The sequence below is a fragment of the Echinops telfairi genome, unplaced genomic scaffold, assembly GCF_000313985.2.
Source record: "Echinops telfairi isolate 266 unplaced genomic scaffold, ASM31398v2 ScPeMD7_7424;HRSCAF=8462, whole genome shotgun sequence".
Lineage (NCBI taxonomy): Eukaryota > Metazoa > Chordata > Mammalia > Afrosoricida > Tenrecidae > Echinops > Echinops telfairi.
The window spans coordinates 87,747,180-87,773,342 of NW_022111324.1; the positions used below are offsets into that span (position 1 = coordinate 87,747,180).

The window sequence follows — 26,163 nt, forward strand, 5'->3', positions numbered from 1 at the left end:
CTCCAGTGTGGTGGTATCCATCAAGGGCTCACCCAGGCAACCCCCTAAGCGAGACTGCCTTCCCTGGGCTGGCTGGAGAGGGGTGGAGGTCATCTACTTTCCAAGGCACTCTACCAGAGAGCAAGATTATCAACATCCTTCATTAATGATCACAAAGAACTCAGTGGAGACTCACAGGTAGGTGGAGAAGAGTTGGAGGATGAAAACACAAGGAGCCCAGTGTGTCAGAGAAAGGAGCACACTTTGACGAGTTCTACCTCCAGAAGCTCCACAAAGATCTCCTGTGAGGATCAGAGCAAAGCTGCCTCCTGCTTCCGTTTTAGGTACAAGAGAGACCCCAATCTCCAGTATAATGTAAGAAGGGCATTTATTAAGTCTTCGAGAGGCAAAGACACAGACACATCATCTGAGGGAGGTCAATGTGGCATCCGTGGATTCAGTCATGGAACAAAGCCATGGAACAAAGGTAACTCACAAATTCCTGACTGATGGTGGATCAGTACATCCCAAGTTCAGGCGGGAACAGGGTCCTGTTCAGGAACAGGGCCGTGACTGGAACACGAGATTGGTCCAAGGCACGCTATCCAATCAAGGCAGTCAGGGCACAATTGATAAGGCATGACTCATGACTATGGGACCCCCCTACCCCCAGTACTGTCATCAAGGCAAGCCCCTGCACTGGCTGGACAGGGGTAGAAGTGATCTACTTTCCAAATGCATTCTGCTTGAGGCCAACACTTACCTACATCTTTGGTTAATGATCGGAAAGAATGGAGGCGTAATTCAAGTAGGGACTCTGAAAATAAATCTTGGGCTCTCACTGTCATCCACTGCCTTCTGCAAACTGCGGTGCTCAGAATTTAAGCTCTAATACACTTCCAGCAGAGAGAGAAAATGTAACTATTTCTGAAATATGCTCAGAGCTCACTGTTCTTCTCAACAGGTGCTGTGGGATGATGGATTGAACTACCAACGGGCTGCTCCAAGAGAGAAAGGTGAGGCTTTCTGGTCCCACAGAGAGTCCAGACTCCGAAATGCAAAGCGGAAGCTCTGCTCTCTTCCGTGTGGTCGCTCAGAGTCTGAATGGACTTCATGGCTGCAGGTTAACTGCTGTGAGGGAAAAGAAGGACCCTACGCACGCTCCCCATCACCTAACAGAAAAGCAAACTCACTGCCTTTCAAAGACTGATCCCTGAGAGATGCTGGGTAACTGATACCCCTCCCTCTGCTCTAAAAGCACAGTGGCTTCCCATCTCACTCCAAGTTAAAGGTTCTCGAATTACCGTCCAGGCTTTAGGTCTCACTTCAGTCCTTACCTCCCACTCCTCTTTCCACTGCTTCCTTCTACTCCATCTTCTTTGTTATTCTCTGGAAGTGCCTGGCACCCTTTTTCTTCAAGGACTCTGCCTTTGCTATTTCCTAAGATAGGAACTCTCCTCCAAGTGATCCAAATGGTCATCACATGTCTCCTCCCTCGGTGCTTTGCCTAAATTCCATCTCCTCAAACAACCCTGGTTAATAATGGAACCTTCAAACCATACTTCTAATCTCCACTTTCAGTTTATTTTTCTCCATTATACTTAATATAGTCTCATCCTGTATGATTTAATGACTTATTATAATATCTTCTAGTGCCCGCCCCTCTAATGACACTTTAAGAGCAATTGTTTTTATTGCTTTACCACAGTGACTAGAGAGACACTTGTCACATAAACCAGGTCAAAACCAAACTCAGAGCCATTGAGTCCATTCTGAGTCATACAACCTTGTAGGACAGAATAGAAACTGTTTCTATAGGTTTCAGAGACTGAATCTTTATGGAAGTAGAGAGTCTCAATGGGTAATAGTTTTGAACTGCTGACCTTACAATCAGCAATCCAACACAAAACTCACTATGCCAACAGGGCTCTCTATCGGCCACATAGTAGGTAATAAATGAATAAGAAGGATGCCTATTAAGAAGAATACATTAATAAAAAGTGGATGCTAAGTGAATGAGAATAAAAAATCATCAATGAATACGAAACTTTAAATCCAAGAGAAAGACGTCTGTGGAGACATTTCCTTTTTTAAAACATAAATTTCCAGAATTGTGACTTTTTTCTTTTTCTCTCATCAATGTCAGAAGAAATAAATCCTGGTTGATTTGGTAGTCACTAATTCTTAAAAATCTGTAGTTTATTTTATACATTAAAATTGGGCTTCTGCAACAAAGCCCACATGGAAGAAGCACACCAGCCTATGCAAACACGAGGTGTCGAAGGGATCAGGTGTAAGGCATCATCAGAACAAAAAATCTTACCATAGTGAATGATGGGGGGAGTGCGGAGTGGAGATCCAAAGCCCATTAGTAGGCCACTGGAGATCCCCTTGCAGAGGGGTCTCGGGGAGGAGATGAGCCAGTCAGGGTGCAATGTAACAATGATGAGAAATACAACTTTCCTCTAGTTCCTAAATGTTTCCTCCCCGCTCCCACTACCATGACTCGAATTCTATCTTGCAAGACTGGCTAGACCAGAGGAGGTACACTGGTACAGATAGGAACTGAAAATACAGGGAATCCAGGATGGATGAGCCCTATAGGACCAGTGGTGTGAGTGGCAAAACAGGGAGGGAAAAGGGAGAATGGGTAGGAAAGAGGGAACCGATTACATGGAACTGTGTGTGACCTCCTCCCTGGGGGACAGACAACCAAAATGTGGATGAAGGGAGACGTCGGACAGGGCAAGATATGACAAAATACCCATTTATAAACTATCAAGGGCTCATGAGGGAGAGGGGAGCGGGGAGGGAGGGGAAAAATGAGGACCTAATGTCGGGGGTTTAAATGGAGAGAAAATGTTTTGAGAAACGATGTACAAATGCGCTTTACACAATTGATGTGTGTATGGATTTGGGATAACAGTTGTATGAGCCCCTAATAAAATGTTAAAAAAGAAAAAAAAAAATGGGGCTTCTGGATTCTCATACGTTCCATCACTAAGACTCAGTACCTATAGAGTACAGGTGGGCTGGTCAATCACACCAGACAGATTTAAACCATATAATGACAATGCGGCTTCTTTCAAGTTCATCAGAAAAGGAAAACGTAATATCACATACCATACCCAAATCAAACTTATGGCCTAAAGGGCCTAAATCATTGTCATATATTTTATAGTGCTTTTACTGCTTCCTAAATGATTTATTTCCATTAAATACGTTTTTTCTCAGTTACTTGGTTCCACTGTGATGTCAGTGATTGTTTTCAGTGGATGGTGAAATAAGACTGGTTTGTTCAGACCTAAAGATGGATATCATTTATCAAGCAACACTCAGATGGCTCCATTTTTCGGCTCCAATTTCTTTCTGAAACGTACAGGACCGCTGTGTCAAAGCTGCTTCAACAGTTTTTGGTCAATCATAAAACTAACCAATTTGCACTACAGCAAGGAAACCTACGTGTCCACTCAACTTTAACAGGAATTTACACACTTTCAGTGCCAGCTTTCAATGACTGCCTGGCCCGTCTCACCAACAGTAAGAGCAAAGCTTAAAGGAATAACCAGCAGTTCATTCTTTGCTCAAAGTTGATTTCACATATACACAAGCCATTAGTCAGTACAATAACAATCATATCTCATATTTGTTTGGCTGTTTGCAGTTTCTAAAACTCCATCACAAACCACTGAGTCTAATAACGCTCACAGGTAGTGCTTGCTTCACAAGGCCACCGAGTCAGTTTTCATTCACAGTGACCCGCTGGGTTTCCGCGGTGCAAATCTTGAAGGCGAGGGAAGCTTCCTTTTGAGTTAGGCACTGCAGACATTTAGTCTTACTTCATAGATGAGACACTCGGGACTCACAGACATCATTTGAACTGTCGTCTGGGAGTTACTAACCAAGAGTTATCAGCCAAATCAGAGCTATCAACAAAAGTCCGCTGTTGTGTCTATTTACTCTGATTTGAAAGCTGCTCAGGGTAAAATTTGTAACTGTCAAGTACATCTGAATTCAAATTCAAAATAAAGCCCTCAGCCCCCACCCCCCACCCCCCCACCCCACTTTCAGTGTAGGTAAAGGGCCTTGTTGCAGGACAACCTATCCAGTGAAGGCAGTTAGAAAACTGGCAATGGCAAACACCACAAGAAAAACGCATTTCAGGCACTGGAGAGTTAACAAGGCAGGCAGTCAGGTGCTGTGCTGTAGGGTCAGGGCAATGAGTCACCCTAGGGAATCGTGAACCCAAGGAGCTTTTACTGCCAGCCAATTCCGATGGCCCCTCTTTCCCCACTTAATAGACATCTCTAGGCGAGTACCACCACCTTCTCAGCTGAGGCTAGGGTGTCTCATTAACTGAGCAAACACACAACATTCTCACTTCCTGGATTTCGTGAGTAATGGTCCAAGGGAATAGAAATAATGAGGATAAGTCAAAAAGTATTCATTCCAAACGAACATGTTTAAACATGTGTCTTCGATCAGTGGATGGGGCAGGAAAGTTTCCCCAATAATTTACTTGTCTCAGTCTTGTTAGGGTGCCTTCAAATAAAAGGATACTTTTTATGACATGGAAAAACCATTCTGAGGTCAGGGCTAATGTTAGATTTTACCAAAACTCAAGTGGACATCTTCTTAAATCATTGAAGTTTTACAGCAAGCTCACCGGAAGCTGGCCCCCATAAAACCAACAGCTTTATGATGGCTCAAGCATTTAGAGGAAGGTTAGGAAGACCTCCAAGATGAATTCACGGTAGAGAGGTCAGCTCAGAGCGTTATGAAGACTGTTTTTGTTTTGTGCGCGTGTGTTGCACATGCACGCTCGCGCGGAAAGGGCAGTATGTGTGGGTGTGATTCCACAGGGGTAATATCTCAACAGTTTCCTTAAAGGACACAGGATAATCACAGAGGGGATGATTCTGGAGAAGTTTTAAGAAAATGAACAGTTGCACTGCTGAGGAAAAAGTGAGGATAATGGTGCCAATACAGCCCCCACCCAATTTTTTTTTTTTTTACAATGCACCTGCTCATTCTTCAAAAGTAGCAAAGGCTGTCCTATATGAAGTTGAGTGAGAAGCCTGACCCCAATCCACCCTACAGCCCTGATTTTGTTCCTTCAAACGTCTTTTTGTCCCCCAAATGCAAAGAAAGCTTAAAACTAGTAAGAGTTGTGTCCCTTGAGGACGCTCAGGCTGCTACTCTGATGTGGTGCACACTGAAGAAAGCAGCCTTCTTTGGGGAACGGTCAGAGAGATGGAAATAGTGCTTTCAAAAGTGCACAGACTTAGATGGACGATCTGTGGAGAAACACTAGCTTCATATATTGATGTTTTACTCAATAATAAGGTTTCCATGATTTTGACTTTTCTTCTATTATTTCGTAGCAGTACTTCTTGCTTGGCATACCCTCATGGAGTGTGCGCTTTCCAATTACATTTCCTGAGACTAAGAGAAACAGAAATCTCATTTCTTTTCAATTTTTTCAAGATTCCATTAATATGGGAAAGCAACTTTCCTTGGGAGTTGTCTTGTGAGCAAGGTAACACACAACTCTTAATGCTTTGTAGGTGCACTCAAACCTCATATGCCAAATACTTGTGGTTTAAAACTGAGAGCATAAAAACGTATGTCGAGCTGATGGCGAGGCTGCCAGGTAAAAAAGACAGGACCTGGAGCTGGTCACTGAAGTGCTGTAGGGTCCCGTCTTTCACCCTGGCCGCTGCTCTGACCCAGGCATCATATGGAACACCTGGGGCTCAGGTCCGCATCCACATTTCAGAGTTGTGATCAAGCTTAATGGCCTAATAATGGTAAAATCTCATCAACTGCCCAGGGAATAAGGGCTCCCTAGATACAAGGTGGTGACTAATAAGATTTAGGGTTAACTCAACTACCTGCCAATCCCTAAATGCATTCTTACAAGCAATGTAAGAGAAGGTGAAAACCACCTAGCAAGTAGAAGTTAAGGAAGAAACTCTTGTATTTTCTGGAAATGGGGTTTATTTTAAAAGCTTCTGGGAATGTACATACCGTCATCTTAAGTATAATCTCTATGCCCATATCACAGAACTATTATGCAGATTAGAAGAAAAAAAAAACAATGCATATTAAAAAAGACTAGGACTCACAAAAAGGCTTAAAAAGTGTTCTGTTTGTGTTACTATGGAGCAACCTTTTAGGACTCATTGGTATGCCACAGTCAAACCCCATCTACCCCAATGCTCACAAGGGCCAACCAGGCAAATCACCCTTGGAAAGAGCAAGTGGCCAGATGCTTAGAGAAGCATGGAGAGGCAGCAGGAACCCCTCGCCCACCACAAAGATGCCCGGCAGAACCCTGGAAGCTGGAGCTGGGGCAAGTCTGCAAAAGATGTCAACTCTCCAAGTCCCTGGACCTCAGCTGAGCCCTACAGGGCCAAGTGCTCCAACCAGCTCAGCAGGGAGAGCCAGCCCCGCTGACGCAGGAAAGTAACTCGAAACGTCCTCTCAATTTCTGCTCTTCCTCAGCCTCCTTCTCAGAAATAATACCTGGACAATCATGCATATTTATAAACCCGATGGGCTGGGGAGAGGGGAGGAGGAGGGTGGTGAGGAAAAAGTAAACAGCAGGCCCTCCCGTCACACTCTCCCAGGTGAGGGGAGCCACCTTGCCTGCTGCCGCGCACCCTGGTAGGTGACTCTGAAACGGAGTCTCAGTCTCGGAGTCTGGGAGCCTCGCAGCGTCTGCCTTCACCAGCGCTTCACTCAAAGCTGACCAAGGCTATGTTGAAAGTTTTATCTTGGCTTCAGCAATGTTTATTTTCCCTCAAGTAACAATGAGAAGTTTGGATTGCATCTTTTCCCACAACCCTTAATCATGATTAAAACACTTTAAAAATGGTTTACATCAATGCTGACATTCTAGCTAGAGTAAATAGCATAACCTATTACTTAAATGTCTGTGTTCTTTCTGAAATATTCGTGACTTAAAACAAAAACCACAACCCACCCCCTCTGTTTAGGCTAAACCCAAAACAACTCAGACACTTAAAAAACTGGTCAAAATATAGCTCCTCAGCATTTTTTTTTGGGGGGGGGGGTCCACAGGGAACTAGTAACGAATACCAGAGAGAAGAAAATGTTCTGGAATTGACTTACAGATGATTGTACAATTCTTCCTAATATGAATGAACTATGGAAGTATATGATATGTAAGCCATATTGCCAATAAACTATTAAAATTTTCTTTTTAAGCAATTCAACAATAATCAATCTTAAGAACCATAATCTACAAACTGAGCAAAAGCAGTATTCATATTCTTGACATACGGCCCATAAGAGAAACCCATTAAATGTGTCACTTGGGCAAACTCCTCTCTGAAAGAAATCTTTCCTGGAACCAAACCTGAGGCATCCTGTTCTCAGAAACAGTATTTTAGTCTTAGACAAAAATTATTTTAGAAGTTTTATTTTCACAATAGAAGTGAAGAGTGGCAATGTAGGAAAAAAATCTAATGATGTTTACAATATTTACAAGTTGAAGTTCACCCAAGGGCACCATAAAGGAAAGGCCTGGTGACCTCCGTCTAGAAAATCAGACATTGTAAGGCCTATGGCGCAGTTCTAATCTGACACAGACACATGGGGTCGGAAAGAGTTAAGATTTTTGCAACAGCAACTCGGTCTGGGGATAGCTCCAGGGAGAGTGTTCACCACCGGGACTTGGTACCCACTCCGTATAACATGACGTATTGTGGTGAGGTGCCCCGGAGTCAGTTCTGACTCACAGCACCCTACATACAACGGAATCAAACACCATCCAGTCCTGCGCCATCCTCACAGTTGCTTTTATGTATGGGCATTAGTCACTTCAAAATCGGATTGGCCTGGTTCTCCTACTGCCCTTGGTTGTCAAGGTATAAGACTTGCACTTGGCTACTGGCCACGGGGTAGGGGAAGACTTTGCGTGAGGTATAAGTGATCATTACAAAGCTCAACACCACTTGGAGGGGTTTGCTGACTGATAAAGTAGGTTCCAACTGAGAGCAATTGAATCCCATATATACTCATGTATAAGCCAAGTTTTTTCAGCACATTAAAAAAAATCATTTTCTTGGGGGCTCGTACAATTCTTATCACAATCCATACATACATCTATTGTGTCAAACACATTTGTACATTTGTTGCCATCATCATTCTCAAGACATTTGATTTCTACTTGAGCCCTTAATATCAGCTCATTTTCCCCCTCCCTCCCCGCTCCCCCTCCCTCATGAACTCTTGGTAATTTATAAAGTATTATTATTTTGTCATATCTTACACTGTCCAACGTCTCCCTTTACCCACTTTTCTGTTGTCCGTCCCCTAAGGAGGGCGTTATATGTAGATCCTTGTAATCGGTCCCCCTTTCCAACCCACCCTCCCTCTACGCTCCCAGTATCGCCACTCACACCACTGGTCCTGAAGGGATCGTCCGCCCTGGATTCCCTGTGTTTCTGGTTCCTATCTGTACCAGTGTACATGCTCTGGTCTAGCCAGATTTGTAAGGTAGAATTGGGATCATGATAGTGACGGGGGTAGACAGGGAGGAGGAAACATTTAGGAACTAGAGGATGTTTTCAGCACATTTTTAATGCAGTTTTTGTGATAAAATGAGGTGCCTTGGCTTATATTCGGGTCGGCTTATACACAAGTATATAGGTAAGTAAGTTCCATGCACCTTTTGTTCACATTAATGTGGGGGAACAGTCAAGTAAGTACTTTGGCATTCGGGGTAGGTCAGTTTCTTGGATGTATAGCACCATGCTGTATACGGCAAAACAGAGGGATCACTAGTTTTCTAACCTCTCCAGCCCAACTCCCAAGCCTCTGCCTCACATTTCTATCCTCAATCCAGGTGACGGGCACCATTTCTCTACTATGACTCTTCTTCATTTTACTGTTGCCCATTTTAATGAAATTACACCCTGATCAAGTGAACACAGGTGAAAAATCCCAGTCCCATATCTTAGGCTGTACTATTAAAGTGCTAGGCCTTGGCTTTAAAGAACTTGGTTAAAGAACCCAATATTGGAGTAATCTGGGTCCCACTCCTTGGGCTTCTTCCAATTTGGGTCTGCATTCATGTGGCATCCCATCTCACGGATCCAAGTACTATTTATCTGTTGAGCAGTCCCTAGTTTAGATCGCGCTGACAATTTTCCCCAAGCACCAGACACATCCAATTATCTACTGAGGAAATCACGTTGGAAGTCATACCAGACCTCCTCTGGCTACAGAAGGGAGGAGAATTTAACTCTAAATATGCCCCATGGTCACACAGCCTCCACCCTCCAACTTCCTTTACCCTTTTCACACCAATCATCCCTCCGACAGGGGATTATTGCTGGGTTCAATAAGCCATTGCAATGGCTACACAGAACACACAGAAATACAGTTATTAGGAAGTTAACAGAATCAGAACTATTAAGGATATAATTCTTTTGTCCACAGCACCTTCTCTCAGCCATGGTCACAGGCACATCTCTCTGGTCCAGTGCCTCAGCCACACGGCCTTGCTTGGGCAGTTGTTAAAAAGCTGCCTAGTGCTGATGAAGGCGCTGAGGGTACCACACCCTGTAAGGAACCCTCCTCCTGATGCTCACTGGGGCTCTGAGGGTTGGAAAGCCTGGCATTCTGTCTAATGTGCTGCTGTAATGTGCTGCTGCTCTCCTGCTTTGTCTCATGGTTTCAGTTGTGCTCCTTTGCTGCTTCTCCATGCAGGGATTTAGGGCTCAATTCATACCTGATGCCTCTTTTTTTCAGATGGTTGTGAGATTCCCTGCTCTTGCTTCTGAAATGCCTCACTTTATACCCAGTGGTATGGCAAAACTGATTAATCCCCTCTATCAGAGTTCCCACACTCTATTTGCATGCTCCTACCCAGTCACTGTGTGGGAGTTACAGAGAGTGTGGACAGAAGAGACAAACCAAGTCACTTCATTTCCCTACACCTACAAACCAGATGTCCCTTGATTAGAATCCGAGCTTCGTGTCCACATTTCAGTCCTGATGTGGCCCCATAAACCTGCACCTAACGGTAAAAGGAGAGACCGAGCCAGGGACGCTGCAAGAAACTGAGCGGTGTCATGACACACAGATGCCAGACGAGACGGAGCACTCACTACAGTGAGACATATGTGGGCTGAGGAGCGTGCCTGAGGGACAGGAAGGGGCGGGGTCGTGGCAGGGAGGTCAGTCAGCCTCCTAAAGCCTGAAAACGGAAATTGCTCTCTAGCCAAACGCCAGGGGTCCCCAGAAAAGAAGGCTAGCTTTAATTTCCAGGAATGAGTCAAAATTGCAGGTGGGAAGAGGACATGAGAATCTGTGTGGGGGAGGGAAAAGAAGCAAGCAGTATAAAAAACATCAAGATTTCCATTAAGTTGAGGTTTCAAATGATATTTAAGGAGGAAGGCAGGCTTTTCTGTTTTAAGTTGAGAAACTGTACTTCCAAGAAGAGGAGGCACCACAATGGCACTTAAGCATCTAGTGAGTGGAGATAAACAACAACTAAGTACATAGCATGTTGGTAAGGACAAAAATTATGGAGAGGTATATGGTAGGCAAGGATAGGGAATGCTGGGTTGTAATTAGAAGGCCATAGTAGTAAATAAGTAGTAAATAAAGTGGCCAGGAAGGCCTCAATGAGGTGACCCACGAGCAAATCTTGGAGAAGGAAATTGCCCTTTACAAAACTTTTGCTTTAATCCTCAGTAACCACACATGGAGTAAATATGACAGAGGTCACAGAATCCAGAACTAGAGAGTCTGACATTTCAACCAGGGCTAGGAGAATCCAAAAATCCTGCAAATAACTTTCATTTATAATGCTTTCAGATTTATCACAGTTGGGGACTGAATTCTAATTGTCAAGCACTTATATACACATCTACACAAAGGCAGATAAAATAATAACAAAAACAACTATATGGTCTTTTCATAGTAAGGTCAAATTCCTTGATGGCTCTCTCAGATTTACTGGGGGGCAGTCAAAGCGGTAGCTCATATGCTTTAACATTAAGGAACATGACTTTCGACAAGAATCGTTATTCTAAAACTTGTATTTAGAGGACAGTAAATTAAGTTCCAGCAACCAAGTGATTTTTAGGTAGACTTTGTTTGCTTAAAACACAAAACAACAAACTTACAAAACCATCACACTCATGCGAAAAGCATTACAGCAACTCCCTTAACACATGCAAATGAATATGGCACAGCAGCAGGATCTAAAATTAAACCCAACTAAAATTTACCTATCTGCTTGCAGAAACTCCTCTATTTCAAACGCTTAAAAACTGCGCCCACTAGCCACTGAGTCGAATCACATATTGAGGATCATTACTCTCCACCTTTGGCTTTTCTTTCTTTGTGATAGCAGGGCTCTCTGATTCCTGACTGCGTCTCCACATTTTTAACTCATATCAAAGGTTTTAGAGCTGATACCAAGGGCTCAATAGAAAGTAAATGTTAAAAAAATAATGATGGCCACATATGTACAAATATGCTTGATACAATTGATGTATGGTTTGTTATAAGAGGTGTAAGAGCCCCCAATAAGATAATCCTTTGATTTTAAAAAAGGGGGGATTTTAGGACACACCCCAGGAAAAATCCTGTTACATCAAATCAGGGCTGTTATGGGATTCAGTGTGGTGTATCCCATCCATGTACCTCTTACAGTTGACTGATAGGCTTATCAATCAAATCACACCAGGAGCGATCATTACATAACGGCCACATTATATCTTACACAAACCAGAGAATTATGGTCTAGCCCAGTTGGTATATTAGTTTTTGAGGGGGTCATAATTCAATCCCTGACAGTTTTCTTTTGTAGGTAACTGTTCTTTTCCTTTGCCGCTTTCAAGATTTCTTCTCAGTCTTTGGTCTTGGAAAACTTGTAATGGTTTGTCTTGGTGGGTTTCTTTTGAGATCTGTCCTGTTTGGAGTTCACTGTGCTCCTTCTTTAAAGAATTTTTTAACAGTTTTATTGGCATATAATTCACATATATAATTTAATAGCTCAATCACATCAAGAGAGTTGTACAAGCATCACCACAATCAATTTCAGTGACTGTTTCCTGATGCATGTCAATGTATTTTCTATTTCCTCTGTTATAGCCACATTGAGCATCTAGTCAGCAACTGCCACTTGACTATAATCTTGGCTCTGAGGTTCTCTTCGGACCCTTCTTTGGATTCTTTAAGAATGGGGACTTTTATTTACATTGCTGTATGCATTTATTATTAGCTAATATTAATGAAGCACAAGAGGCTAAAGGCGCATGAATACAAGAGGTGTTAACAGGAAAAAGTATCTAAAAAATATTGCTGTGGGAGGACGACAGGGCTTTTTACTCCTGTAAAGAGTTACAGACTCGGAACTCACAAGGACAGTTCTTACTGTCCTACTGGGTGACTATGGGCCAGAAGTCACTTGAGGGCAGTGAGTAAGTCATTGCTGGCTCATTTCTTTACCCTTTTGAGTCTTTAGCATATTACCTATGTCTTAATATATGAGCTCAGATTTACAAAAAAAATTCTAGTGAGACTGTGAAGAGTGGCAAACTTTATTTTCAGTAATTGGATTGCCAAAGTAATAAATGATCAACACATAAGGGCAAACATGTTCTCTTTCTGATAACCATGCTCTGGCCTGAGTGTCCTATCGTCTTCACACAGCGACCCAGCAAACGGATACCTAGGAGCAAGCTTGCAGCGGTTTATTCACTTCTGAGGGTTAAGGTTTCAATTCCATATGTCTGAGAATGTTTCCTAGTTTTACCACATTGTAAAATATAAAACATGTTAAGTTTGCAGTGGGGGAAAAACAACAACAGCAACAACAAAGCAAAAAACGGGGGGAGGGGGGGGGGACCTAAAAAAACTAGTGGCTTCGCAGAAACCACTGGCTTGTGCTCAAGGAAATGCAGCCACTGGCTGGTCCGCAGTTGTGTACTTACTGATCGTGTCTGGTGTCAGGAATGTTTCTGTCCATTCGTAACTTATCACTTTCCACTTGGTTAAACTTGTTCCGGGCATAGGGATCCTGCCCAGATCGGACCATTGTGACTCCAACATAAGCTTCCTGATTAAAGTCCTGCCACCGGACTTTGCCTAAAAGAAGAAAAACAGAGGTTGTGGAACAAATGAGAAAATGAATCAAATCTATCTTAGTACAGAGACTGCAACAATAAAGTACTAACCAGAATAAGAGTATCTAAGTTTCTTCTGGGGGCCTAAAGACAGTGGTAATTCATTAGGCTGCGATCCACATGGTCAGCAGTTCAAAACCACCAGTCACACCAAAGGAGAAATACGGAGCTTTCCACTCTCACAGTCCTGGAAACTCAAAGGGTCAGCTCTATTCTACCCTGTCCTATAAGGTCGTGAGGAGTCGGCATCGACTCGATGGCAGCGAGTGGGAGGTATCTTTCTTAAGGCAACTCTAGTCACTAAACTACCTTACATTCTGATTATACCATATATACTCGAGCATAAGCCGGTCTGAGTATCAGCCGAGGCACCTAATTTTACCAAAAAAACTGCATAAAAATGTGCTGAAAAATGCGGCTCATACATGCGTATGCACAGTAAGTCACTATGGGAGAAAGACGAGACTGCGCGGTCCAATAGAGAGCTACAGTCTCTGAAAGTCTACCTAGGGTCACTGCCAGTAGGAACTGGCTCCACAGCAATGGGTCTGGCTGTGTTTCATTATAATATGCCATTATGAGGAGAGGGGGAACTCTCGTGGTGCAGTGGTTACACACTGGACTGCAATTCAGAAGGTTGGCATTTTGAAACCATAGCAGAACTCGGGGCTTTCTACTCTCACAAACAGTTACAGTCTCTGAAACCCACAGAGAGCCACCATGAGCCATCCTTGACTCCCTGGTAGTGTTTGGTTTTTTACCTGAGACTAGAACACTAAATATTTAGATGGCAACTTGAAAATTAAATATCTATCTAGTGAATGAAATTTCCTGCGAAGGTATATTACTGTCGCACCATTTACAACTTGTGAAAAAGGAATTTTCACCTTTCCAGAGATGGGGGTAGGGCCAAAAAGCACCTCAAATATGGAAGGAGATAATGAAACATTAGGTACACCACCAAGCAAGACTACATCAGTAAGCTTGAAAATAACTGTGGGAATATCAACAAAACCCAAGGAACATATATCAAAATACTTCTCCAGGGAGACCTCCTCAGGAAACTTCTGGAAGCTGTTGCCATGACTGACCGCATGAGATAGAGACTAAAGGTCTCAGAGACACCAGGCACACCCAACAGATCACTGCCACCCTTTCTCCTCTCAGATGGGAAGGAAGTCAGGCCTTTTCACTGAATCCACTCCTCAAATGAGCCCTTGAGACTTTAGAATGCCAAGAGTACAGATCTCTAAAAACCACACTGCACTCAGGAGGGTATGTCCGTGTAAGAGGAGTGGAGTCTAAAAGAAGGTTAGGCCAGTCAGCCTGGGCAAGCCCATTGTGAAAACATGAGAAAAGATATTGGTCCTTGCAAGGAGGAGGAAAATGGAGGGAGGAAAGGCATGCTAGAAGGCAAAGAGAAACTCCCAACTTAGTATACAAGGGGGTATGCAAAAAAAGAAAAAAAGAAAAGAAAAACCGGAAAAAAGCATCATTGGGCATCGCTTTCATGGTACCCGTTTATTCTCGCTAGGCATCAAATAACTCACTCAAGTTAGTTATTTTTGAGTCTGTTGATGTGGTGATGTGTATTGATTGATTTACAAATGTTAAACCAATCTTACATTCTTGACATCAGTCCCACTTGACTAGTCTATGCGAGGGGGAACCCCGCCTGCAAAAAAACAGTGTGTATTTTTTCCACTAGGTGAGCATCCAGCAACTCGCTCTGTGTTAGTGCACCCAGTGATGTCGCCTGGAAAGGTTCTCTTTGGTCACAGTGAATTTTTTCGTAAAAGCAATTTTGCTCGAACCTTGTTCTTTATGATGGCTGATTTAAGAGGACAGTGTGTGGCTGTGAAATTTTGTTTTCTGCTCGGGGGGGCGGGAAAGTGCCACAGAAACTGTTGTGGTGTTGAACACAGTTTACAAGGACAGTGCTATGAGAAAAACTCAAGTGTACAAGTGGTTTACTCGTTTCAAAAAAGGTGAAATGTTGATTGATGACAAATGTCATTCTGGATGTCCATCAACTTCCTGAATGGACAAAAATATTGACAGAATTAGTGCACTTGTGCTTGAAGACCAATGATGACAATGATGACAAACCACTGAAGAGATGGGGACGTTATCTGGACTATCTTGGAGCTTGGTTCAGCGAATTTTAATGGAAGATTTGGGTCACTGTAAAATTTATGCCGCGGGTACTGACTGACCAGAAAAAAGAGCTTCGAGTGGAAACATGCCATGCTTTGAAAGAACAGTTTTGAAGGGACCCTGACTTTTTTTCCAAGGCCATTACTGGTGATAAGACATGGTGCTATTCTTACAACCCCAAAAGCAAACATCAATCAAGCCAGTGGAAGATGCCCTGGTCACCTCGACCAAAAAAAGCTCGTCAAGTGAAATCAAAGATCAAGACGATGCTTTTTTTTTTTGATGTGAGGGGAACAGTGCATTTGGAGTTCATCTACCAGGTCAGACTGTTAATCAAGCTTTCTATTTAGAGGTTCTGAAAAGATTGTGTAACAGCGTGCAACAAGTAAGGCCTAATTTGCGGCAGATGAGGGACTGGTTTTGCCACCATGGCAATGCACCTGCTCACACAGCCATCTCAGTGCGCCAGTTATTGGCAAAAAACGTCATGCCTCTCTTGCCCCACATACTTTACTCACCTTGCTCCACGCACCTTCTTTTTGTTTTCTTGAATGCAGAAGGACATGGAAGGGCAGTAACTTAACAAAGTAAAAGAGGTGAAGAAAAAAAACGAGGGTGGTGCTGTCAGTCACCCAAACAGATGAGTTTGAAAAATGTTTCTAAGAATGGAATCACAGATTTGACAAATGCGTAATGGAGAATACTTTGAAGGTGCTAGAGTTGGTTTTATATATAAAAAAAATTAACTACATAGCTTTGAAAAAAAATTCAATTTGGGGGGGGGTACCCCCTCATATATCCTGCATTTCTATCAGTATCTGCCATTTGCTATCTATGGTCTGGGACAATTGTTCATTCTTTAAAAGGAAATTAAGTTTCATTTTTTAACAAAAAGAGAACAAAAACGTTTTTCATGACAATTAAATTCCTTTATCAACAAGTAGTTAGTGATCACCTACTATGTGTCAGGCACTGCTTGAGATATTGAACAGAGAACAGAACCCACTTACAACATAAAACAATCACAGCAATCCTTCTCTCACGAAGCACATTCAATTTAAAGGACTTAGAAGTACAGTACTGTGAGGAAATCTGCAATATAGGGCACAGAATTCCATGACGCTGTCTCATTTTGGGTGGTCTGTAGACACTACTCTAGTAGTAACTAGCAAAGGCAGGGAGTGAGTTGTGCAGCTCTCTGGGAAAGATTTGCAATGCAAAGGCCCTGAGATGGGAAGGAACTCAGCCTGCTGGGAGACAGGCAGGAATCAGATTTGAGTAGGAAGAATGTGGGAGGTGGACAGCGGCGGCGAGAGTCCTGGCCAGAAAGGTGAGGGAGGCAGCAGCTCCTCTTATCAGGGTCACTAATGCATTTATGACAAAATAGCACGTGTGCTTGTGCTCTCACCTGGGTGCTTTCCCAACATGAATTCTCCGCACGCCGTCATCTTTCCTTCTCTAGTCCATGCGTGAGAACACTGAGGTCCATTACATGGGATTTGTTCAAGGCTCGACAGCGAATTTTCTATCTAAAAAGCTCATCCGCTTCTTGTTACCATTGTCCTGCAAGGTCAAAGCCCTCATTTTACCACAGCTGGTTGCCACAGCAATGATGCTTGGGTCACAGAGAGGTCCAGCTACTCAACTGGAAAATCAGGTCCAGAGCCCACATGCTTCTTTGGCTCCCATGCTGCTGACACTCCCTTGATAAAGGTCTGGCCATGGAGGCAGCACACATATTAGCAATTTTTCTCACCTAATATGAGACTATACCTATATAAATCCTGTTTTAAATGCAAAGACAAGCCTCAAAATACTGACTGGTCCTTTCTCTTCCGATCTTATCATCACCCTCAGATAGTCACAGGGACAGAAAGAAAAAACATCCACTGCAGTAAGAAGCATCCAGCCTCAATTCCTCACTACACTCAGCTTCTCCTCTCAGGCAGATAAGGCAGGCTTTGAAACCTCCTCTAAGGTCTACACCAGCAGTGCCTCTTAGAGAATTCAAATGAGCTGGCTTCAACACATGTGTTTTATGGCCTGTATACTATTCACTGCCATGTACCAACAGGGAATATGAACAATGGAGCCAGAAACTATAGTGGAGCCCTATACACAGTTACAGAAGAGATGCTCACCCTAGAGATACCCTACCTATATCTGCTCACATCAGGGTATGGGGACAGCAGATTAGAAATGGTAACTTTCGTACAGTGCTTCCTTTCAAACATGCCTGACTGTGACATATATTTATATCTTGACCCAAATGTCACAATACAAACATACACAAATGAAACAAGCTTCATAAAACAATACTTATCCCTATTATATGGGACAGATATATTCTATTTTTAAAAAATGAATGTGACCCACTAAATTTGTTTCATAATCTAATAATGGGTTGCACCTCTTAATTTAAAAAAATCTGTTTTAGAGAACCGCTATCAAAATTGTGCCCTAGGAGGGTGAAGGCACCCAGGGAGAAAAAGGCGGGAAGAAGCAGGGGTAGCAAGGTCTGGGAAGTGGCTCGTGAACCAGTCCAACCTTATACAGTTAGGGAAGAAGACAGATGTAGAGAGTTAAGATTTGAGTGCATATAAGCTAGAGGTTGCAAGAGAGTGAATCAAAACCATAGATAAGACTGTGAATATAGAAACTTTAAAAAGCCATCCCATCAGACAACTGGAGTAAAGACATATAAGAGTCAGCTATGTACATAAAACAGTCAGCTATGTACATAAAACAGTAAAATAAGGTTTAGAAACAAATTTGGGGAATGCTGACATTCAAAGTTATATCTGACAACATCAATACTACAGGGGAATGAATGATGTAGACACTAAATTTCCCTGTGTTGAGGAAGTTAAGGTGGTTTCTAAATATAACAGAATATTGTAAATGTAGAATAATAAATGCAAACCTCATGGTAATAAAAGAGAATGATTAATCTATTCACCAAAATAAAGGACAAGGGAAATGAAATATTCAATAAACACAAGAATAAGTGAAAGGAAAAGAAAATCCATATGAACAAAGGACTCAGCACAAAAAAGAAATCATTAACATCACAAAATTGCTGAAGTAAATCCTTCACTATTGATAATCACACTTAATGTAAAAAGAATAAACCTTTCACTCAAGAAACAGTAGTGGAATGGATTTTAAAAACATAAGCCATTCATAGGTTGTTTACAAAAGGCATTCCTTAGGCACAAAGACATAAATAGGTTACAAGTCAAGGAATGGAAATTATACACACACACACAAAGAATAAACAAAAGTGTGGCAATATTAATATGTGATAAAATAGGCTTTAAGGCAAAATCTATCACAAGAGGCAAAGAAATATATTGATAAAGGGGTCTAATCCAGAAAAAGGAAAGATTTTTAAATGGGGAAAAGCATCGCTTAGGCAGTGCGAATGTCTGCACCCAGTTGCTCACACAGTCTGCTATTGCCACAGGGCCCCGTGAGGCCAGCAAGAGGACAGAGCAGTGAAGAAAATCAAAGACAGGTGGAAATAATTATAGTCCAATGGACTAGTGGACCAGGCAAACATCTGTTTCCATGACTCTGAGACAAGATAAACAAGACGGTAGCTGGGGTCAACTACCACTACCAACTGCTCCAAAAGGGCTCACATTAGAAGGTCTTGGGTAGAGTGGGAAAAGAATGCAAATAAAAACTCCGAATTGTCAAAAAACATTCTCCAAGTTACTGGTCAGCCGAAGCCTGGTCAGACAGGGGGACCCCTGACACTATGGTCCGCAGTCACCATTCATGTATGGCAATGAAGCCCCCCTATGGCCTAATACGTTTATAAGAGAAACAAAACCAGTGGGGAAGTATATACGCCATAGACTAATCAACCATTTGAAATCAAAAGGGTGGTATATACTAAAAGGACAAGCTTCAGAAAGGCTTGAGAAGGAGGAGGGATGGAAACAAGAAACGCATGGAGGAAGTAGGATAAATGTTACATTGTAGCGATCATAATAAATGACATGAAACAAATGTATATAAATTGTTGACTGGAAAACTGATCTACCCTGTAAACTGCCACCCAATTTTCACAATAAAAAGCTTAAAAAGCAAAAAAGAGGCCAAACCATTAAGAATTAAGTAAACTGATAGAGGCAGAAACATCACAGATTTAAAACCAAAGAAGAAATTGAACATGTCATCAAAATAACAGCCCAATCATGCTCGAGTATAGACACAAAAATTCTCAACAAAATTCAACAACATATTAAGAAAAGTATACACCATAACCATTTCATATAAGGAATGCAAGACTGGTTCAACATTAGAAAATCAATCTATGTAATTCACCACATAAATAAAACAACTTGATGCAGAGAAAATATTTTCTAAATTCCAACACCCTTTCCTGATAAAATTTAGCAGCCAAATAGGAATAGAAGGGACATTCCTCAACATATTTAAGGGCATAAATGTAAAATTAGCGGCCGGTATTAGTAATGTAGAAAGACAGATAGAGCCTCCCTTGTGAGAACAGGAGCCAAACAACGATGACCTGTGACGCCACTTCTATTCTATACTGTACTAGAAGTCCTGTTCAAAGCAATAAAGCAAGAAAGAGAGATAATGGTTATCCAGATAGGAAAGGAAAAGGTTAAACTATGTTTATTTGTAAATGCCATTTTTCTATACATAAAAAAAAAGAATTCCACAGGAAGTTGTTAGCTCTCATAGGAGAATACAGCAATGTTGCAGAGCACAAAGACAGCACGCACACATTACTGATTTCTTTACATTAACAAGAATTATGAAAAGGGAAATTTGTAATGATATAATTTATAGTAATTCTCTAAAAGAAAAATACCCAGGAGTAAACCTAACCAGAGATATAAAAGACGTATAGACTTAAAATTATAAAGTACTTCTAAAAGAGACCTACAAAAGAGCAGCCTATGTCGAGCCATCTGAAAAGCTTGAAAGTGACCATTCCAGACACAGCAATTGGTTCCCACTCACCTGGAACAAGAGTGTCAGCGTGAACACGTCTACAAGCCTACCTGCCCACATGAACCAGGACATCCTCTACCCTTAGACAAGCACTTTAGATGGTACCTGCCACCGTACGTTCTCATCAGGACCACAACAGATAAATCCTGACAGAAAGGGAGAAGAATATCGAACAGAATATTTAATTTTCAAAAGGTCCAGACTTACCGGGGCAAAAAGGATGCCAGAGACTATTACTCTGAGATCATCTTAAAGCCTCGAACTAAAAATATCTCTTTCAAATCTCCTGTTAGCTGAATTGTGAGTTAGCTTGTAAAGTAAAGAAGTGATTGCTGCGCTCATGGTAAAAAAGATCTCTGTGAGACCAAGTGGAAAATAAACGCTCTGAAGGGAAGGGTAGAGGACTGTGAGGCTACATTCATATGAACTGAACACCCGAACAGAAATCATGAGAACAGAGCCAACATCCCTGAATCATGTATGTAGGAACAGCTAAAATGGAACCCGTTTGTTATAAATTGGAAGTTAAGAATTTTAGGTGGAAATATATATATTTAATATATATTAAACATATATAGAAAGTTGCATATAATATACATTTCATATACCATATGTACTCGAGTATAAGCCAACCTGAAAATCAGCCGAGGTACCTAATTTTACCACAAAACTGCATTAAAAATGTGCTGAAAAACTCGGCTTATACATGAGTATATACGGTATATAAGAAATGGGACTTGGCTGAGTAGAAACAGTTGATGGAAAAGATTTCAAAAATATAAAATGTTATATAAGAAGGCAGATACCAACTTCAAATCACCAAAGATGGCAGAGAACAAAACATGATGAGAACAGAAAGAACATTGCCTTTTGAATGGAAGTTAAGACAGCTTATTAATAAACAAAGTTAGAAAGCTATGTATGAGGAAATTTTCTGAAGAAAGTATTCCTTAGATGTAATCTTCAACGCTTGAAGTGGGGGGGTGGTCCTGTGACCTCTTGAGTGGTCATTAGACCTCTAATTCCGTATGTGAGAAAATACCACCTTAGGAACTAAACCAATATGAGTGGCAGAGACAGGCCTTTGGGGCCCCAGTCTGGGGCCTCTAAACAGAGGGACAGCAAAACCACAGGACTGAGTCCCAAACTGAACCCGACACAGTTCACTGATGCTACTGACCCTCTAGACAAGGACTCATCAAAAATAAATGAAACAATGAAAGCAAAGGCAAGTCTTAACTATTAGTTAGTACAGAACTGTGTGGGCACCCTGCCTCACGGAGGTGACTCCCCTATGCCGCAATTGGCCACCTTGCAGGGTCCAGAGGGCTGCCCCCACCTACCTGCATGGTGCTGACTGGCCCTCTTTTGCCTGGTCACTATTTTCTGCCTTCTAGAAGGTCAGGGGCTAAATGGGATCCTTGCTTTTTCTCAAGGTTCCTGAAGAAATGCTGGGGTGGGTCATGCCTCAGATCAGGTAAAGATGCCTATCATCCACATCCCATGGTTACCTGTGAGCACCTCCTGGCCCTACAATGCTTATGAGAAAGATAGGGGGGATCAGCAGTTAACCCATGCTGATACCCCATCCTTCCAGTTCCATCTGTCATTCCCAGAGCACACCTGGAGGAAACAGTGAAAACGGTGAGTCATTCCTGCTTGTGCCTGGCAGTGGGGGTGGGGGGTGGGTAATCATATTTCAATGCAGGAAGGGAGAGGGGACAAAAAGTTCAGATGCCTACAATGAGCCAGGATCAAGTCGCTTTAGAAAATGGAAGTTTTACCAGTGAGTGAAAGGCAGAATTAATTTCACTGTCAGCCAGGTGGCCCCAAGTTCCTCATGGATGTCAAACTTCTGAGAAAAAGGGCGAGCCTGAGAAGTGCTAGGTCTAATGCATCCATGGCATGAGTGTTACCAGTCCCCCTGATGTGCAGGCAACAGCTTCCACCCTCCCCTACTTCCTATTACCTGGAGGGGCACCTCGAACAGGGTCACCATCTTCTTCTGTCTGATGTGTGCGTATGGGCAAGGACCTGAGTGGCCATATCAAGGCTGAAGTGCTACAGATGAAGGGATGAAGTCACTGTCCCCCTGCAGTAGCTTGGCCACCTCTTCATGAAGGAAGGCTCCTGGTTGATCAGACTGCAATGAGCCATCCTGGCATCTGCATCAGCAGCCTCTCTCTGAGGCAGTTCCTTACCCTCCCCCCCAAGACAACTGCACACAGCTTTTATAGAAACCAAACCTATAATTAGAGTGCCACCTCTGCTTAATAATCAACTTAAAATGTTGCCCAGGAGAGCCCCAGGATCACTATCTTCAGATCCGTTTGCAAACAGACAGCATGGTTTGCTCCACTGCCTGGCATCTCTCTCAATCACTGTCACACCCTAGAATCACAGCAAAGGTCCCCACACACACCTGTGGGGCTGGCAGTGCCCATCTCTCTACTTATTTGACTAGACTTGGAGATGCATCCACTTAGAGCAATCATCTTTTTTTAATTGGGGGCTCCTACAGCTCTTAGCCCAATCCATACTATATCCATTTTGTCAAACACATCTTTTTTTTTTTTTTTTTAACATTTTATTAGGGGCTCATACAACTGTTATCGCAATCCATACACACATCAATTGCAAACACATCTTTACATATGTTGTAATCACCTTTTAAAAAACATTTTCTTTCTACTTCAGGCCCTGGCATCAGCTCTTCCTTTTTTTCCCTCCCTCCCTACCCTACGCCCCCCCCTAACAATCTATAAATTCTTTTTTTTTTTCATGTTTTACACCAACTTCTGTCCCATTTCACTGACCCTTCTGCTGTTCATCCCCCTGGGATGGGGGCCACATGTCAATCATGGTGATCGGTCGCCCCCCACACCCTCCACTCCCTTACCCTCCTAGTATCCCTGCTCCCCTTATTGGTCCTGAGGGGTTTATCTGTTCTGGATTCCCCGTGTTTCGGCTCTTATCTGTACCATTGCTAAGATAGAATTGGGGTCATGGTAGTGGGGGTGGGGTGGGGTGGGGAAGCATTAAAGAACTAGAGGAAGGCTGTGTGTTTCATTAATGCTATACAGGACCCTGACTGACCGGCTCTTCTCTTCCTTGTGGCCATTCTGACAGGGGGGTGTCCAACTGACTACTACTGGGCTTTGGGTCTCCACTCTGCCTTCCCTCTCATTCCCATTGATATATGCTTCTTGTTTGTTTTGTTTTGTGTCTTTGATGCCTGATACCTGATCCCATCGCCACCTAGGCTAGGAGGGCATAGGATGTTTGCGGGGGGGGCGGGGGACCCTGGATCAAGTGCAATGTAGCTGAGAGGAATCACCAAAATCCGAATAAAGGCCAAACATAGTAGTGGGACAGGAAGAAAGTAAAGGAAATAAAGGAAAGAACTTGGAGGCATAGGGCATTTGTAAAGGTCTATACACAGGCATGTATATATGTAAATACATTTATATACAATGAGAGGGAAACAGAGCTATGTACATATATTTATTTATAAAGTATTATGGTAGCAGATGGACATTGGGCCTCCACTCAAGTACTCCCTCAACGCAAGAACACTTTGTTCTACTAACACGACACTCTGTGATGCTCACCTTCTCTGACACGATAGCTGAAGACAAAATGGGTGCATAAGCAAACGTGTTGAAAAAAGCTGATGGTGCCCAGCTATCAAAAGATATAGCATCTGGGGTCTTAAAGGCTTGAAGGTAAACAAACGGCCATCTAGCTGAGATGCAACAAAGCCCACATGGAAGAAGCACACAAGCCTGTGGGATCACTTAGAGCAATCTTAACAAAGTCTCAGGTTCCAACGCCCTCTCCATCCTATGTGGCATCTTTTTCAGTTCTATCGCTCTCCTTGATAGAAAAGATGGCAACTGCTTTCTCTCAGTCTCTCCTATCACTAAATGAAGAATGGTTTGGCCTCTTGGTTTTGTGCTCAGTCCCCTCCAGCCACAGATATGCATTCTGCTGTGAGCACCAACACCAACCCTGCTTCCAGGCCAGGCCAGAGCCCAGACCAGCGCCTACTACATGGAGAGGTTTAATAACGGAAATGAACACTCTACAATGCCCTTGCTTTTGCTTCAACACTGGTCACACAACTGAGCATGCTGGCCTCTTTTCAGACAACCATGACACTGCTGTAAATGTGCTCCTCTCTTCAACATCACCCTTATGCACCCCAACAGCCTCAGGCCAACGGCTCAAGACCTTTTCATGGTAAGCTGGTTGAGAAGGGACGTATACAGTCTAGTCCTTGTTACGTCCCCAGATATGGGGAGTGAGGGGGTTGGGTGAAAAAAGGCCAGTGTTAAAGAGAAAGTGAGTCTAGATGAACTCTTCTGTATTTGGGAGAGAAGCTCTACAGTCCGGACACAGACCCTACCCTTAGCGCAGTCACCTGATGTGACCCACTAGTTTGTGATCTTCTGCAGGAGAAACAGAAGCCCGTGGTTGCTACTGAGCAGCCAGTTCTCTGTGTCTATATGCAGGACACATTCCTTGTCCACTGCTCTGCCCTCACCACTGTCCAAACCCTCCTCCGTGGGCTATGGTGCCTCAAATACAACCAGTGTTGTTTCGTCTCCCTCCTTCTCTTCTCCTTCTCTTCAACCTTCTCACTAGTAGCCCCCCCCCCCCCACACACACACACACACACCACACCTGCAGTCCTTCAGAGAAGACAGCTTTACAATTGCATACTTCCTCATGTCTGGGGTTTCTTCTGTCTCTTTGTCTACTCACTGGTCTCTTGAATCAAGTCTATCCTTTGGGAAATCTTTTCCTTCCTAGTTTTGTTTTGGGATTTAAAATAATCTTATCTAGATTCCTTTACCTTCTCTAAGAACCCTCCAAGCAGAACAGTTTGCAGTTCTAACCGTCCACGGGCCCTCAGTGCCCTCCAGGAAGGCGGCGGTCACCAATGGTTGCTGGAGAAGGGTTCAGTCTACGGGGCAGCTCCATTGTCCACAGGGCATAGACGCTGTTCCCGCCAGTCCATATCTGAAGTGCTACTCTGGGCAGTACTTTAGTGGAGGGATTTATTCCGGGCGCCCACCACCCAAGCGCAACTAAAAGTTTGGGAAAGTCTTTTTATAATCCGGTGATAGCCTGCACAACCTGCTGAAATAAGCTTTAAGTTAAAAACACCCGCCTCCCCCCATCATATTTCCAAATAGTACCATTTCTTTCTTTCTTTCTTAAAAACTACAACAACACAAACTGGATAATTAAGTCTCACATTTAAAAACCAATGATATAAATGTAATAAGCTGAACTTTCAGAAACTACCTCAAAATACACACATAAGATAGTCTCGGAGTAAAGTAGCTTTCAGGAGCAATGGACAGTGGCACTTCAGCAGATGAGGTCATGCAGGAAGGTCATGTCAGTCCACCACCCACAGGCATGAAAGTGCAAGGGAAGCATCCTCCTTGGGTGCAGGGCTCCTTTGGGCACCTCAGGTACCAGCCACAATACAGCTCCTTGTAGAGACTCATCCTAGGAAGGATGGTATTATGGCCTGAATTATTTCTCCCACATATTATATTGGAAATCCTAACCTCTGTGCCTGGAATTATAATCCTATTTGGGAAACAAATGCCTCTGTTATGCTAATGGGGCCGAAGTAGCATGGGGTTTATTTTAAGCCAATCTCTTTTGAGATATAAAAAGCGATTGAACAATAGAACAGAGAGAGAGAGGTGTTAAGATATTGAGGCTGAGCCATAAGCAGGTCTCCCAGGACCCAGGAACCAGAAGCTGCAGAGACAAGGGCCTTGAAGGCTTTCGCCCTTACGTAGACACTTTCAATTCGGGCTTGGAGCCTCTGAAACTGGGA

General features: G+C 43.0%; 1 protein-coding gene across 1 annotated transcript in view; it reads right to left on the minus strand.

Annotated features, from left to right (window-relative positions):
- GALNT2 (polypeptide N-acetylgalactosaminyltransferase 2) overlaps positions 1-26,163 on the minus strand; it is a 128,383-nt gene that overhangs the window by 73,049 nt on the left and 29,171 nt on the right. Inside the window, exon 3 of the mRNA XM_004712203.2 lies at positions 12,960-13,113. Coding sequence (XP_004712260.1) covers positions 12,960-13,113 — 154 coding nt within the window. The remainder of the gene's footprint in view (positions 1-12,959; positions 13,114-26,163) is intronic.